At 39.8% G+C, this 17,084-nt stretch overlaps 1 protein-coding gene across 3 annotated transcripts in view; it reads left to right on the top strand.

Moving 5' to 3' along the window:
• Positions 1 to 17,084, top strand: part of smarca2 (SWI/SNF related, matrix associated, actin dependent regulator of chromatin, subfamily a, member 2) — a 92,280-nt gene that overhangs the window by 34,043 nt on the left and 41,153 nt on the right. For all 3 annotated transcript variants that reach the window (XM_061767094.1, XM_061767095.1, XM_061767093.1), the window contains exons 16-20: positions 6,110 to 6,273; positions 10,527 to 10,593; positions 10,673 to 10,783; positions 12,865 to 13,107; positions 13,249 to 13,362. In XM_061767094.1, the coding sequence (XP_061623078.1) occupies positions 6,110 to 6,273; positions 10,527 to 10,593; positions 10,673 to 10,783; positions 12,865 to 13,107; positions 13,249 to 13,362 (699 nt within the window). The remainder of the gene's footprint in view (positions 1 to 6,109; positions 6,274 to 10,526; positions 10,594 to 10,672; positions 10,784 to 12,864; positions 13,108 to 13,248; positions 13,363 to 17,084) is intronic.

The following is a 17,084-nucleotide window of genomic DNA, read 5'->3' as shown; positions in this document are numbered from 1 at the left end:
CTTTGGGCATCGTTTGAATTTGAGCGATTCTGCTCCTGATTGCTCATTTCGATTCCAGTTCCAAACGATTCTTGATTCCGATTCTTTTAGGGGGCTGGGTCAAAAAGTTTGAATGGGTTAAATAAAGGGTGTCCAAATTATGAACATCGATTTTCTTAGCAGCCTGCAGCATACACTAAAATGAACATTTGACTAACCCTTCTTATCCAGTATCATGTTACGTTCCAGGTCTAGGGAAAACCCAGAACCTAACTTGATCTGATTCTTCCTACTCCCAAGTAAGGCCAGCGCCACCAAGTCACACGGTTTACAATGTTTATTAAAATTTCAGAGGGAGAAATAAAAAAACAACCCTATCTGTCTGTTCTCAAAACAAAGATGAAAAATGAAAGACACACTCTTACCTCACTCCTAACCCAACCCACCGTCCTGCAACCATCTGCTGGTTCAAAAGACCTTTGGTCCCTCCTCCTCCACCTGTTCACAGTCAAGCCACACATATCCTTGCACTCACATTCATACCAAAGGGAACAGTCTCCCAAGAAAGAACAGTCATGAGCAATACAACATAAGACAACTAAACATGTAACACCTCCCCACCTAAAAGTCAAACGTATATCCCCTAATACATGTTTGATTCAATAAGAGCGGGATAGCGTGTCTCTGGTTCACACAATCTTGCGGAGGGCATCTGAGCTTGGACATGGATCCAACTTCAGGGACTTTTTAAGCTTGGCAAGCACCAACTTATAGGTCTCCATGGTGACCGAGTCGGAGCCAATGACATTGCTGAAGCACTGGTATGTGACAGCGAGGATGTGGTGGACTTGGCTGTAGTTCAGCACTGCAAATGGAAGTCCAGTGAGTATGTTGGGCTGCTCCAGGGCCGGGTACACAGACAACCCGCTGAAGGTGCCGGTGTGGAGGGAGCGCAAAAAGGGCGCTGAGCTGCCGCAAAGGTAGTCTGCGCTCTTTTAGTTGGCCACGGAGCTGTAAGACAAGACTGTCACGTTCAGATCTCTGTGCTGCAGGAATCACCTGATTCGGTTTACCTGAGATCTGACAAATGTGGCATGAATGATGGAATTTCACTACGTCTTATGTAAATCCTGGCCAAAAGAAATATCGGAGAACACGATATATTTTTTAATTCCTAGGTGGCCGGACATATGATGGTCATGAGCTAAAACTCAGGACCTGGGAACAAAAGGCTTGTGGAACCACTGTTTGACGCACTGACTCTGGCGTGACGCTACCACCAGAAGACCAGTGGCGCATTAAAACACCCTCCTCAATTAGATACAATACAGACTTTCCCCCGCTGGTTTTGTCCAACAGAGAAAAGCAAGGAGACAGAGTACCATCATTTTGTTGAGCTTTATTTAGCTGTTCTTTATCCACAGACAACATACCCTCCTCCCCATCCGGCTGGAGCCCTGCCCCGATAGGCATAATTTCCGAACACTCCGGCGGTGAACTTTCTCCCTGCCTGTGCACGAGTCACAGCACACACACAAAAAGGAAATTATTCTGGCCCAGCCGTATCAACATTACACGCACTCACGGACGTGTTTACAATTACTTCCAGTGCGGGAAAAACCTTTCCACCTGCCAAATCATTTCTGAGAATAAGGTCAACTCTATCTAGAGCAGTGATTTCCAACCTTCATGGAGCCAAGGCACATATTTTGGTATTGAAAAATCTCACTGCACACCAACAAATAAGAATGTCAAAAAAAGTGGATACATTAATTACTGTATGTACTTCCTGCCATCTAATAGAAGAGCATTTATTGGTTGTCTGTCACTATGCCTCACTGGAATAAATAGATGAACAAAGATACATTATTTCTTGTAAATAAATAATTTTTGGAGCAATTACGTCAAATTTTATAATTTCCCACGGCACACCTGAAGAGCGCTCACGGCACACTGGTTGAGAATCACTGATCTATAGGTAACTGAGGACACATGGCAGTTTGAACTTTTCCTGACACCAATTTCGAAGCCAATTGAACGAAATCCAATGGGGCGCTATTACACTCAATTTAGCACACCAAGCCAACACATCTGAACCACAATATGATTGAGAAAGGGAGTACATCACCACAAATCAGAGATTTGTTAGCGCCAGTATCTGTAGGATAATTATGGGTACACTCTCTCGCCACCAACAAGAGAGACAGAACCCTGTGATATAAATGGCCTAAAGTCTTCTTCAATTTGCGTTTTGTCTTGCTCCATCACAGTCTCCTCAATCGAGGGTGCGTTAACTTGAATTGGAGTGATTGGCGATGCCTTGGTACATCTGGTTTGCTTTCTACTCATGACAATAAAAACACTTACATGTTTCAGTCGTGGTCGTGTCACTAGCCAAATTTTGACTGGTAAATCTACGGGACCTATTGGGAAATCTAACTTTGTGGTCTGCAGGGACCATCCGGGGAATATAAAACAACTTTGTGCGTTAAAGCGAACTCATCTGCTAGGACCGCAGCTTGAGACAGGGTTGTAACATTCTGTTCATTCAAATAAAGGACAATCTTCTCAGGAAGTTGTTTTAAAATTCTTTTCACAGTAAACAATAAAGTTGATCAGTTTGAACATTAAATAGCTTTTCTTTGTAGTGTATTCAATTAAATATAGGTTGAACATGATTTGCAAATCATTGTATTTGGTTTTTATTTATGTTTAACACAACGTCCCAACTTCATTGGAATTGGGGTTGTATTTTATTATTTCACTCACCCAACTGACTGAGACTTGACTTCATTGAAGCTCCGCTTGGTGTAGGCTGAGGCTCGGAGCTGGAGGGAGCACATCCAACTTCTACACATCGTGAAAGCCTCCTTTGCATAATATAATCTTATTCCAAGTGTTGCACTGGGGCGATTGAGGATTAATTTTAACAAAGTTAAGACACACTTTTGTCCGCTGCCGCCGTTGGGCACAAGCACGTATTTGTGCGCGTTCTTCTTCGTTGGTTTTCGCCACTCTCTTCTTCGGGGTCGGCGGACTGATGGCATCGAAACTGGGAACCAAAATTTTAAAATTTGACCGAATGGCAGATATAGACACGGACAACCATTCACACTCACATTCACACTGTCACTGAGTGGGAACACAACCCACGCTGCCCACAGCAAAGCGTCTCGTTCAAAGTCAGCTGGGATAGGCTCCAGCACGCCCGCGACCCTATGAGGATAAGTGGTATGGAAAATGGATCGATGGATGGAGTTCTAATTGCTATACTTCCTATACTATATTTACCTTATAATACGGTGTAAAGACCAATTATTCATCGCTGTAAAAATAATATGCTGTGTGGATTCGATGGTGATACACAGATTCATGGATGAGAATGGTGCAATGTAAAATTAATAGTAGTGGTGGTGTTTAATTGAAAGTTGACAGAGGAGCATGGCGTGGTCTCAGTGCATTCATCGGACACGCCCACAACGTCTGAGAGCGGATACAGTGGCTTGATTATTTTTTTTTTCTTCATGATTTTGAATCCTCAGTTTATATATTTGACGATTTTGGCAATGTTGTTAACACTCTGTGGCGTGTCAAATTTAGAAGATAATTATTTTTGCTTTACATAGACTTTATTTAAAATCAAAATTGCGCCATTAATTTGTGCCGTTGGAGTGCAGTAAGCACTCAATTAAACGTCTCTTTTGGTAACTAAAAATATTGCATTAAAATGGTTCTAAAATGATCGAGTGTTGAGTCCAGAATGAAACCCATTTTAGCCAAATTGTATTATTCAATTCAGTTAATAACTAGAATTTTAAAAAATCAGTTGGAAAAAAGTGGCCACAATAGAGCCCAAATCTACAATTTGATGTAAACAGTATCGGTATATTATTGATATATTTAAAGAGCTGAATTGGGAATTTACAAAATCTGGCAAAAATCCACAAGACCATGGGAAGTTTCATTACATTCGCATTATTACCACAACGAAAATGGTTAAAAAAAGAAAAAAAGGGATGCAAGGTAGAATCAAATGGCCAGCATAAAGCACAGATGGTTTCAAAGCTGTGTGCAAGTCCTTGGTTGGGAAGTGTTTCTGTGATTTTGATAGGGCTCCCTGCCGGAGCATGTATTGATCAACCTTTTGTGAACAAAGGAATTTGGATCGTCCGTGGCCATGTATTTGACAAGATTTGACAAGAAGGGAGCACTGAATGAAGATGTAGATTCCTACCTACCTTTGCTGTCTGCTTATTGTTTTCAGGTGCTTTCTAATGGGTTTTTTTGTGTTCAATTTCTCGAGCGGTCACTGTGATTTATGGTGTCCTCGACATTCGCTAAGATATGGAGGGAGCTCCTTGGGGGAAAATTATTATTTAACCTCATGGTAATTAGATGAGTAGTCTGAAATGCACAAAACGTTCACACAGGATCATTGGCGTTGTGTTTCATTATTTTTTCTTCTGCAATGATGTCAGCTGTCAGACCTGGAGCGGGGTGTGCTCTTTAATTGGTCGCTGGTCTTGCTCTGAGCTGACATTGCGTTCTGCCCTTTTGATAATCGGAATCCAACCCCTTCACTGCCTCACTACTCAACATCCACCACTATTAGCTCTTTTGTCTCAGAGGGGCCGCATGCTACTTCCCACTCTTCATTACTGACCTGTGCTTGAATAACTTTTGAATATAAAATGCCAAAGCACCAGCTAGATAAAAAGTTCTCAGTTCAAGCGCCAGTAAAATTTAATATCAGTTATGTTTTAGTACATGGCAACTAGCATGAGAACATTTATTTGTTCACAAAAAAACTAGTCAATACCAGATTTGGCAGAGTCCTATCAAACCAAAGGTAATGGGAACTAAAGGAAAGAAAGCTTACAAAGACAAGCAGTAACAGTGTTTGGAAACACTTCTGCTCATACACAAGTACTGGCCATCATCTCCAACATGAAACCGTCATTTGAAACTCTTAACTTGAAACCGTAACCCTCACTTCAAACCCTGATTTGAATCAGTAAGCCAGGCTTGAAAACCCTCCATTTGACACCAGAACCTTGGCTTTAAATCCTAATTTGAAACCTTGCTGTTAAACTTGTAACCTTACTTGAAAACAAACCATTTCTTATATTACTCCAGGATAGCCATTTAAAACTAATAACCCTAACCCTATCCCCAATGTCAAGTACCTATAACTTGATATTATGTCTTGTAAAATTTTTTATTTTAGTCGGGCGGAGACTGGCCACTTCTGGTAAACTCAAGCGGAGTTCATCATCATTTGCAAAGCATAATTTGCAATCAGCTTTAGTGTTGCCGGCATCCATGTTTACCTTAGTGTATCTACACACAGCTGACTGACATGGCTCCTACTCCACCTGCTCAGAAGGTATAGGTCAGGCTGGTAAATTGGTATCGGTTGTAGTATCGGAGCATTTTTATGAGTACGAAAACAGACGTACAGTATCGGCACTGATACCGATACTATTGGTAACGATGTAGCCATACTTGAAACCCAGCTTTGAAACACCTAATGCTAGCTGGTAACCCTGATTTGAAACCCAAACTCTAGTTTGAAACCCTAATTTGAAACTCTAACCCTGGCTTGAGACCCTACTTTGAAACCCTAATCCTGTGGACAACCGCCAGTCTTTTATGCTTAGAATGGCAGTCCATTGGTTTCACGCTAACATTATTCTTCTCTGAATACCCCTTGTTCAGAATTGTCACTTGATGCTCGCTGAAATGTGGTCTAGTGAAATGTGCTGTCCACTTTTAAGACCTCTTACCTTCAAAGCCTAAAGTTTATAAAAGTTATCTCTGCACATCTACCGACCCCCAGGTAACACGTTCACGATTTTCTGGCAAATGGTCTTTTTGTCGTGGATGTATTTTCTACAGCCGTTAAATGCATTGATTATTTATTCATTATGGACAAGGTAGTCGTCTGGGAAGAGAGCTCTAATTTGCTATTAAAAAGGCCATGCCTCCACTTTGATATTTCCTCTTAAAGGCTTTTGGCTCTTTAATTTTTCAGCGTGTCCTCCAAACAAACACACTTTGTTGTTGTTTTTGTGTAGGGAGTATTAACAAGTACGTAAACACTCTTGCTTCTTTCCTGTCTCATGTTCAGATTCAGGGTCTGGAGTGGATGGTGTCCCTGTACAACAACAACTTAAATGGCATCTTGGCTGACGAGATGGGCCTGGGCAAGACCATCCAAACCATCGCCCTCATCACGTACTTGATGGAGCGCAAGAGGCTCAACGGCCCTTATGTCATCATCGTGCCGCTTTCGTCAGTACTCCTCCGCCTAGTGTTTGTCCTAAATTGTTGTCTTTTAACTATTATTGATGCACTGGTGTTTCTCACACTTGTGGTACAGAATTGTGGGGTGGGGGGTGTTAAGTTGAAGTAAAGCAGGTTTTGAGTCATAATATCCTCGATGGAGTTCCTTACAAATCTGCGAAAATACAAGTAGTAACAGCATTATTGTAGCTTGCTAGAAGAAACACTAATTTGAGACTCGGCGAACTCAGAAATCAGAAATCCTTGAAGCCTTTGAAGCTCCCAATTTGAAACGCTAACCCTATTTTGAAAATCCTACCTTGAAACCATTAACCCTTGCTTGGACCACTAAACCAGATTTTAAACCATAAAATTCTATTGAATCCCTAATTTGAAAACCTAACCCTTCTTTGAAACCCTAAACCAGGCTTGAATTTCAAGTCCAAATCTTAAACCTTAGTTCTGACTTGAAACTAATTTGAAACCCTAAGCCTTCCTTGAAACCCAAATTTCAAACCTTTTTCCAGGTTTGAGATTTAAATATTTAGACCAAATCTCAAACAATAACCCTGTTTTAACCCTCTATTGGGCATTCATGAAACTATAGGTACTTGCAAAGTTTGTGAATTTTTCTCCTTCCGTTTTTTATTTGAATACAAGTCCTGTCTTTTTGTGCATAAACTGTATACGTGTAGTTGTGTGGGTGTGTTATGTAGCCAAGCACCTAAAACATAGGATCAGTGAGTACACTTTACAAAGCAAATCTGTGTATAGTGACCAAAAAAAAGGCATTTATTCTATTCTATCCTATCAAAATGATGTTAAGCCAGCAACATTCAAGCAGCAAATAGAACACTTTCAGTTGTCACTCCTATGTTGAATGTCAAAATTGCACCATTTCCGGTGTCGGACACTACTAAGTTTGCTAATAACATTATAAAAATGCATACAAAATTAATAAATGTTTAAAGCATTTAAATTATAAAGATGAAAACATTTCATTAAACAATAAATTACTTTATGGCCATTTCTACGTACATTCTCACTTCAGACAGCTCCCATAGACAGCCAGCACAAAGCGGAGATGGATGTGATTTCTCCACCATATAGCTGGCCCCGGTTTCAAATAAGGTTAGGGATTCACATTAGGGTTTTGATACTGGGTTAGGGATTCAAATCAAGGTTTCAAGCCAATGCTAGGGTTTGAAATCAACATTTCAAGACTGAGTTAATATTCAAATTAGGGTTTCAAGTAGCTGTTAAGGTTTCAATATAGTGTTTCAAACCAGGGTTCTACTTTAAAATTGTCATTTCAAGCCAGGGTTAGGGTTTCATCCATCCATCCATTTTCTGAGCCGCTTATCCTCACAAGGGTCGCGGGAGTGCTGGAGCCTATCCCAGCTATCATCGGGCAGGAGGCGGGGTACACCCTGAACTGGTTGCCACCCAATCGCAGGGCACATAGAAACACACAACCATTCGCACTCAGATTCACACCTACGGGCACTTTAGAGTCTTCAATTAACCTACCATGCATGTTTTCGGGGATGTGGGAGGAAACCGGAGTGGCCGGAGAAAACCCACACAGGCACGGGGAGAACATGCAAACTCCACAGTTGAGTTTTAATCTATTCTATTTGGGTACCTTCAGCATTTTTTTGTTTCGTGTTCATTTGTGCAGTCCGTTTCACGTGATTTTTGCATGGTAATGTCACAGTGGCTAGAGGGGCAAAACTTGTGATGCAGTTGGTGGAAGATGGAGTGATAGTGTGTGTACATGGGTATAAATTGGTTCGGCTGTGTGCTTTAATGACCAGTGAGTAGCGACACACAAATACACATGTAAGTGCCCTGTTAACAATAGCCAGTACCTGTGTTTTATTAGATTGTTTTACGTGACGTCAACCAGTGAAAGATGCCGTGTAGCAAAATCTATGTTAGCGGGCTAATAAATAATGATGATAAATATAAAATAAAAAATGCTGCCACATGATACCCCCTTAACATTTCTACCTGCTCCCTCAAGTGTGATTCCTAGAACTGGCCCTGTTTGAAACCTTCATTTAAATCCCTTACCCAGTATTAAAACCCTAATTTGAGACCCTAACCTTATTTGAAACATTAACCTTTAACCCCTAATTTGAATCCGTAATTCTTTTTGAAACCCAAATTTTTGCTTAAAACTCTAACCTTTGTTTAAAAACCTTACTGTATTTGAATCGGTAATCCGGGTTTGAAATCCTAATTTGAATCCCTATCCCATGTTTAAGAATGTAATTTAAAACCCCAGCCTTTTGTTGAAATTATAATTTGAATTTTGAATTAATGCCAATCCAAAGTCTGTATATAGAATTCAAAGATGATGTCATAATTGCTCTTAAGTACACATTTATCCTCCCTTTTTTTTTTTTTTTTTTTTTTAACTCTAGTACCGTGAAATCCAATTCCAGCTAATGTATACTTCCTCACTTTTTGATGTTATGTCAGCAGTCTCTATGCCGCATGATGAATGAGTTGATATTTTGAAAGAAACAAGTGTTACAAATTGGTATTCAACATGCTGACTGAACACATCGGGCGGATTACCAACGCTCCATGTCAGAGCTGAAGCAATGCAAAACTTTTCAAGGTTGAAACACACTTTTATAAAACAAACATGCTCCTCAGTCATTCATTCTACTTAACAAAACCAGCAATTTATCTGTAGCTGTTTTTCCCCCACCATTAATCCCTTCAAATCCTTAGACGGCACTCCAGCCCTCTCATACAAGCAGTGTGCTGATTTCAATGCGCACTCCTCTGCCTAATTACCATACAAAATATTAATGAGTCAAGAGCCTCTTTATGCTCGCTTACTGTTAAACGCTGCGGTATCCACACAGTGATTTTACTTTGTTAAAAATCAACAGGCACCAATTTTTTTCTGCTCCAAAGAAAGCAATATCATTTTGCTATTGTTAAAATAATTGTACACTGTTGTTCTCTTTCTGTAAGCCACACTACACAAACACAGGCGTGATTAAGATACGTGTATGTGGTCATCCACGTGGTAGCCATTTTTCTTTGCTTTAAATCAACTGGCATAAATTTTGTCTGCTTCTGGGTAGCAATAGACTTGCATCACTCATAAAAAAAATGCTATGCTGTTGTTACTCATTTACAAAATGCTAATGTTTCGCTATTAATGTGAAGGCTAGATACTAACTTTTGTTCAAATTCTGAGTTTTTAAAAATTATGACAATTCACCAAAGACACAGCCCTGAACTCTGAAACTGTCCAATGACAGCACAGAACCGACTCAGTTCAGTGATAGTCGTCGTTTTTGTCTTATCATTGTCCAAAACCCAAACCCAACCCATGAGCTAAGGTGGTTGTCTGCATAGTAAAATTCAAGGGTACACTATTTCTTTGAAATGTATTATTTGAAAAATAATGGTATGCTGTTTTTGCAAAATGCTAACGTTATGTTATAAAAGTGGGGCTTTTTTATTACCCGTTCCGCGAGCAGTCTTAGCCAAGATACGCTAACAAGGTAAACTGTGTGTTTCTGGTAGTTTGTGTGGGCTTTTTAATGACTAATAGTAAGTTGGCAGCTTTACAAGCTTTACTTTCCCTATTATTATGGGTGCTATGTTTTTATTTACCCGTAACCTTTATTTATCCAGGGTAGTCAATTGAGAACAGATTGGCATTTGCAGACAGCAGGGTAAAACAAAGCAAAATCAAATCAAATACATATACAACAAACTGAACAATGTGATATAGTTACATATTTACATAATGTAGTTACAGAGTTACATAATACATTACATAAAAGCAAATTTAACAAAATAAAAAAACTCTTAACGTCCATCTATATTTGTTTAGCATTATTTCCTAGTGTCACTTTGATGCTGTGCATCATCCTGCCTGCTTTTCTGTCTCAAACGAAGTTTTTACTTAAATTGGATGGTATTTCTTATGGGTGTGCAGACAATGGAAGGCCACGTCGGCTTCCGTATTTACTGAATTGGCAGATTCCAGCTCAGATGTAATCTTTTAATATGCACTAATCTAATTGCAGTCTTCCTCCATTGGCAGATATCTGACTGGACATCCAATTTTGAGCACATTCCAAAAGTCTCTCATTGCAAGCAATTATCTGACTCACTACAAACGTAGTGTCGGCGGTCACTGCAGGGTGGAAATTCTTGCTTTTAGTAACCAAACACTTGCTCGCTCAAGGCGTCTGTGTAATTTTCATCAATTTTCTCGCTTTCAGGACTTTATCCAACTGGATCTATGAGCTTGACAAGTGGGCCCCGTCCGTGGTCAAAATTGCTTACAAGGTAAAAATAAAAACATCAAAATAGGAGCCTTCGAGACTGCTTTATTTGTCAAAATATCTTGTCCTTAATTCTCCAAAAGGGTACCCCCGGCCTGCGCAGGGGACTGGTGCCGCAGCTTCGGAGCGGCAAATTCAACGTTTTGTTGACAACCTATGAATACATCATCAAGGACAAGCACATACTGGCCAAGGTGAGACGAGATGTTCTCTTTGATTCACCCACCTCACTTCACCTGCTTTTTATGGATTTCCAAGCAGATATTCAGGATTCAAGAAGCTTTATTGTCAGTTACATTGTAAATGTTTCCTGTGGGAAATAGAGGAAATGTAATAATCTGCTCCAACCTGTATTAACTTTACAGTAAATAGGGATACGGACAGAGCCCTGCTACGAACAGCAATAAACAGCCAGTAATTTACACCTCTCCTAAATGTTTACTCTTGTGTATATTCATAATTTAAACCATAAATATACAACAAACTATGAACCACGATATAGACGTAACGCTTAAAAAATGACAATGAAGGCACCTTAAGAAGTGGCCACTCTGTGTCATGTAAGTGTAAAAATAATAAAAACACTTCAATCGTGAGGAGGATTCGTGCCATCTCATTTTCTTATGTGTCATGCAAGTGTAAAAGAAGTTAACCACGGTAGAAACACCAGTCTACCTTAACTTTGAATTAATAATTCTTCTATTGCCTTTTCTCTTCACAGTCCTTGTTAAAGACCCTCTAAAGTGAATTCAAAAATTTGTTTCTAAATGCATCGAAGACAATTGCTGAAAACTTGCAAAGACTGAGAACTGTGTAGTCGTCAATTGTGGAGAGTTCAGTTTTGCTGATTTATGGGGGCGTGGCTAAAACAAGGCCCACAAACGCACTTGGGCTATGAGTCCCCCTTGCTCCCCTATATAAAAACTTGAGCGTCTTGATTCGCTTCAGCAGTTAACTGGCAAACGTTACTGAGTTATCTATAATTACTTGGCCTATTTCTACCACAACAGACTGTAGTTAGCTAGCTAGTTATGCCTATACCCCAAAAATGCATTTTCCCAAATGCACGAATTTACAGAACAGCTCAGTGTCGTTACAGTATTTAAATTCCCAAGTGTTGTGTTTTTTGTGTATCATTCAGGCTACCGTAATATGTTAGAACAAGAAACATTGTAGGTACAGTAGAGAACTAGCAGGAAGTATATGCTCAATTGTCTGTCATGTAGTGTGAGCCACAGGCTGAATGATGATTAACTGTACTTTAAGTATCCCAGTTATGTGGACCCACACACTGACACAACACCAAGGGAGAGGTGACCTCACGTCCGAGGAGCCTACGGAATCCTGCTAGCTCGCAAGCTAGCTGGCGTTTGGTGCCTCTTGTCGTGCCATGGAAAGCCCCACGATGATGCGATGAGATATATCCCAGCTAGGTCTGTCACGATAATTACTATATCGATTTATCGTTCGATAAATAAAATGGACACGATAATTTTTCTGAACTCGATAGCCACTAGTGGGCTCATGGAACGCTGGTAAACCGGTACACTGTTGCCGGTGTTGGCTCCGTCCAATACTCCACAGCCTTGCTCCATGTACAGTGTGTAGATTCACACAACAGAGACACTTTAAGGGAAAGTTAACTGTTTATTTGCAAGCTAATGAGCTAGCTTGCAAGCAAAGAGCTAGCGAGTTAAGGAGTTAAACAGGCTCCACCACGGCAATTTCATTTAAAACGTTGTGTGTGTTAGTCCCCAATTGACACGAACGCGGGAACGTTAAGTCTTTATTAAGCATATCCTCAGTGGCACACATTATTCAGACGGTAATTGACGACAGCGAACATCAACATATATTTGATTGAGGGGTGAAGGGCGCGTTTTCAGCAGACCAACCACACAGTTGCCATGCTTTTTTTTGTCATTCTGAGTGAAATCATTTCGATTGAAGATCTGCGGTCAACTGTTTACATGTGACGTGATGTATTCCGATGAGGTGTATACCTGTGCACCACATTTAATCGGAACAGCCGTGTGGTATGCTTAAAAGTTTCCCTTTTTTTTTTTTTTTTTTTTTTTACACCGGTATGTATAAAACAAACAACTATAGTATGTTATGAAATCAGTTAACTGCTAAAAGGAACACAACATTTTATTTCTGCATGTAACCAAAACATTTTCAACTGAAAAAAAGACACTTGGTTGAAGCTTTTGTAGGATCTCTCAAGTCCAACAGCCGATCATTTCCATATGACTGAATCGAGTCCCCTTTCCAGATCCGTTGGAAGTACATGATCGTGGACGAGGGCCACCGTATGAAGAACCACCACTGCAAGCTGACACAGGTGTTGAACACGCACTACGTGGCACCACGTCGCCTGCTGCTCACCGGCACACCGCTGCAGAACAAGCTTCCTGAGCTATGGGCCCTGCTCAACTTCCTGCTGCCCACCATCTTCAAGAGCTGCAGCACCTTCGAGCAGTGGTTCAATGCCCCCTTCGCCATGACCGGCGAGAGGGTATTTATCCTCTATTTGTATCAATCTTTTTTCCCAAGGTGTCCTGAGTCTTGCTCCTTCCTCCAGTCCCTGTGTGCCATTGTGGTAGCCAGGTCACTCTGATTTTTGTTAAAAAGATCAACTGTACAAAACTTTGTTCAGGTGGACCTCAACGAGGAGGAGACAATCCTGATTATTCGACGTCTGCACAAGGTGCTCAGGCCCTTCTTACTGCGCCGGCTGAAGAAAGAGGTGGAGTCTCAGCTGCCGGAGAAGGTGAGAAGGTTCATGTTTGGTGGTTGAGTTTAACACAAAGGTTTTCACAGTGTCAGTAATAGCTCCGCTAAGTCATCTGACTTTAGCAACAATTGAGTCGTTGAGTCATTGCAAGTTTGAGAATCTTACCAAGAGTGGGTTCTAACACAAAAATACCAGATCTTGTGAGGAGACTTTAATATTATCTGGATTCTTCTTAAGCTGCTGCACCTCCCTTTGAGTCATTGAAGGCATGTGCAAAATTTCAAGTCAGATATTTTTTTTTCCAGTGGGGTTCTAACACCAAATAATTCATTAGCAAACACTGTTTCAGGATCTTGTGTTATGCAGTTTTCCACACCACCACACCACACTTGACGTCACTGAAGATTTGTTTGCATTCTGACACAAAAATAATCAAACCAACACTTTTTGTGGTGTTTTTACCATTCACAGAACCAGTGTTGCCACAGTTACCTTGAAAAAGAAACTTAGTTACTTTACTGATTACTTGAGCTTAAAAGTAACTGTTACTTTGCTGATTACTTGATTTCAAAAGTAACTAAGTTAGAAAAAAGTAACTTTTTAGTTACTTTCAGCAGCTGCCAAGTGGCAGGAATATCACTTATCCACAGTATCAAAAAACCATTAGCTTAACCATACCCATTACTTGGTCATGTATGCCACACAAGTTACAGAATCATGTCATCAACATGAAGCAATAACTTAACTATTCGTGTAGTTGAAGCCACATTAAATAAGCAACTTAGTGCAAACTTGACATGCCAGCACAATACAGTAAATTCCTAAACGTAAACAAGCACACCATTCTCAGTACACTGCCGATTTTGGTCCATGAAAGCAACTGTGTGTGTGCGTGTACATAAATGTGAAAATGAGTGACATGCGCACGCACACACACACCATTGCTCCCACCACAGTAATTTTGATGCCAAGAGCGAGAAAACGTTTTTTCTTACTACACGACGTCAGCCGTGCAGTGCGTTCAACCAGCTCACAGACGAAGTTGAGAGTTCTCACTTTTCATTGTAAATTTACGATTATTTAAGCTAAGTATTGTAAATCCTTCAGTGAGTCAGTCCTTACCCTCGATGACCGATTGATGATCGCGCACTCGGTATGAATAATTAACCCAAAATGCATTGCATTTAACACATCTTCGAGCAACCCAGATCAAAAGAAATTTTTACTTTTATTAAGGATCTAATCATCCCTCAATTAAATACACAAATTAAAGACAGCCTTGATGTTCCTTTAACCGTCACAGAATTACATAACGCATTAAAAAATATGCAACCGAGACGGGCGCCTGGTCCGGACGGAATCCCTGTTGAATTCATTAAACATTTTTGGCCAATACTAGGGCCTCTATTTTCCAGAACAGTCAATGAGATAAAGGATAAAGGTAGAATTAGTAGCCATATGAACACAGCTTCAATTAAGTTATTACTAAAGCCAGGTAAAGACCCCACTCTCCCGGCGAATTATCGGCCCTTATCACTGATTAATGTAGATATCAAGATTATCTCAAAATCCCTCGGAGCGAGACTTGAAAAGGTACTTCCATCGATAATCCACTATGACCAGACAGGCTTCATTAAAAGTAGAAGTTCCACAAATAATGTCAGACGTCTGTTGAATTTAATAACCATGTCACAGCGTAAAAATCTAATGTCACTTGACGCAGAGGAAAGCTTTCGATAAAGTCAACTGGGCTTTCCTGTTTGCAGTACTTCGCAAATTTGGCATTATACATTGGATAGCAACATTATGCAATTCGCCGAAAGCGACAGTCACCACGAATAGGATCACTTCACAAAGTTTTACATTACAAAGAGGAACCAGGCAAGGATGTCCACTCTCACCAATGCTATTTGCAATATTTATCAAACCTCTTGCTGCCGCTATACGTCAGAATGCTAATATTAAAGGTATCTGCTCACTAGTGACAGAACACAAAATCAATCTATATGCTGATGATATTCTTCTTTACTTACAGGAACCGAAGTATTCTCTTCAGGCAGTCTTCAATCTCATTAAAACATTTTCACAAATATCAGACTACTCTATTAACTGGACAAAATCAACAATACTCCCAATGACAGCAAACTCATGGACTCCTGCAGATCAAATCCCAGAGTACCATATGCCTATAGGAAACATTAAGTACTTAGTTATCAATATTATCAGTAGAATCAGTCTATCCACTCTTCAGAAAAGTAAACAGGAGGGAGGCCTAAATGCTCCCAACTTGAAACACTATTATTTAGCTAACCATTTACAATAACTCATCAAATGGTTGCACCACAGTGAGGAGTGTGATTTTTTTAGAATTGGAATAAACAGACTGCAACAACATCAAACTACCAAAATTTCCATTTATTTTTACTAGTCTTAAACGCCATAAATGTTTCAAGAATCCAATAATCGCATCCACCTTAACGGCTTGGTGGGAAAGTTTAGAATCGACAGGATCTCAATTAGCTCTCAGTATGCTCTCCCCAATCTGGCATAATCCAGATTTCGCAATTAATAATATACCCCTTCATTTTAGTACATGGGAACAACATGGAATTAACCACCTACAACAACAATTTAACAATAAGGTTTTTAGGACACGTGATGAACTGTTCCATCCATCCATCCATCCATTTTCTGAGTCGCTTCTCCTCGCTAGGGTCGCGGACGTGCTGGAGCCTATCCCAGTTATCATCGGGCAGGAGGCGGGGTACACCCTGAACTGGTTGCCAGCCAATTGCAGTGAACTGTTCCAAGAATTCCAAATAACAACCGGAAACTTTCTTCAATACAATAAATTAAAAGCAGCAATAAAAAAAAAAAGAATAACAACACTCCAGAGCACCCTCGAACTGCTGGAGTTTGTCAAGCAAATAATGGAGCTTCTCCCGCAAAGTAAAATAAATCTCTCAAAAGTTTATAAATTAATTTCATGTACTAAATCAATACACTTACCAATCACCAAATGGGAAGATGACCTCTCCATGTCTGCTGACCTTAGCTACTGGATACAGATTTGTAACAAGAGGTTTAGAATGACAAAAAAACACAAATCTACAGCTTATACAATATAAAGTGCCCACTTCACTCAGTACACTATGCATAAAATGGGCTTCTCACCATCTAATATATGCGTGCAATGCACCAAAAATACCACAGACACCTATTTTCATGCTATATGGGAATGTACACCAATTCAATGCTGTTGGTCTTCGGTTATATAAAAACTCTCGTATATTTTAAACTGCAGGATTCCACTTCCCCCAAGATTATGCATACTTGGCGACTTAAGCCTAATTGACCTCCCAAATAAATATTCACAATCATTACTTGTCGCGTTAGCTACTGCTAAGAAACCAATTCTATTAAACTGGAAAAACAAACAAGCTATTAACATCAATCAGTGGCTAAATCGCATCATATAATATATTGCGTTAGAAAAAATATCAGCAGAACGAAAAAATCAATTACACATATAATAATAATAATTTTGATGACTGATTTTAATGCAACACTAAAATCTCATTTATCTCATTTTAGTAACAGTTGAAAAAGTCATTCCAAGTTCTTTATGAAACTTCATTTTAGAATAATATCACAGTGGGTTTCTGACACTTAAAATAATTCTTTAAAAAAAATGCTCTAAAAAAATCTGTTTTCTTAAATTTTTCCCTGCTCCTACTCCTCCCCTTAAGTTAATGAAG

Source organism: Phyllopteryx taeniolatus, chromosome 3, assembly GCF_024500385.1.
Source record: "Phyllopteryx taeniolatus isolate TA_2022b chromosome 3, UOR_Ptae_1.2, whole genome shotgun sequence".
Classification (NCBI taxonomy): domain Eukaryota; kingdom Metazoa; phylum Chordata; class Actinopteri; order Syngnathiformes; family Syngnathidae; genus Phyllopteryx; species Phyllopteryx taeniolatus.
Note: the sequence above shows the minus strand (reverse complement) of the source record. Positions and strands in the feature narration are given on the sequence as shown.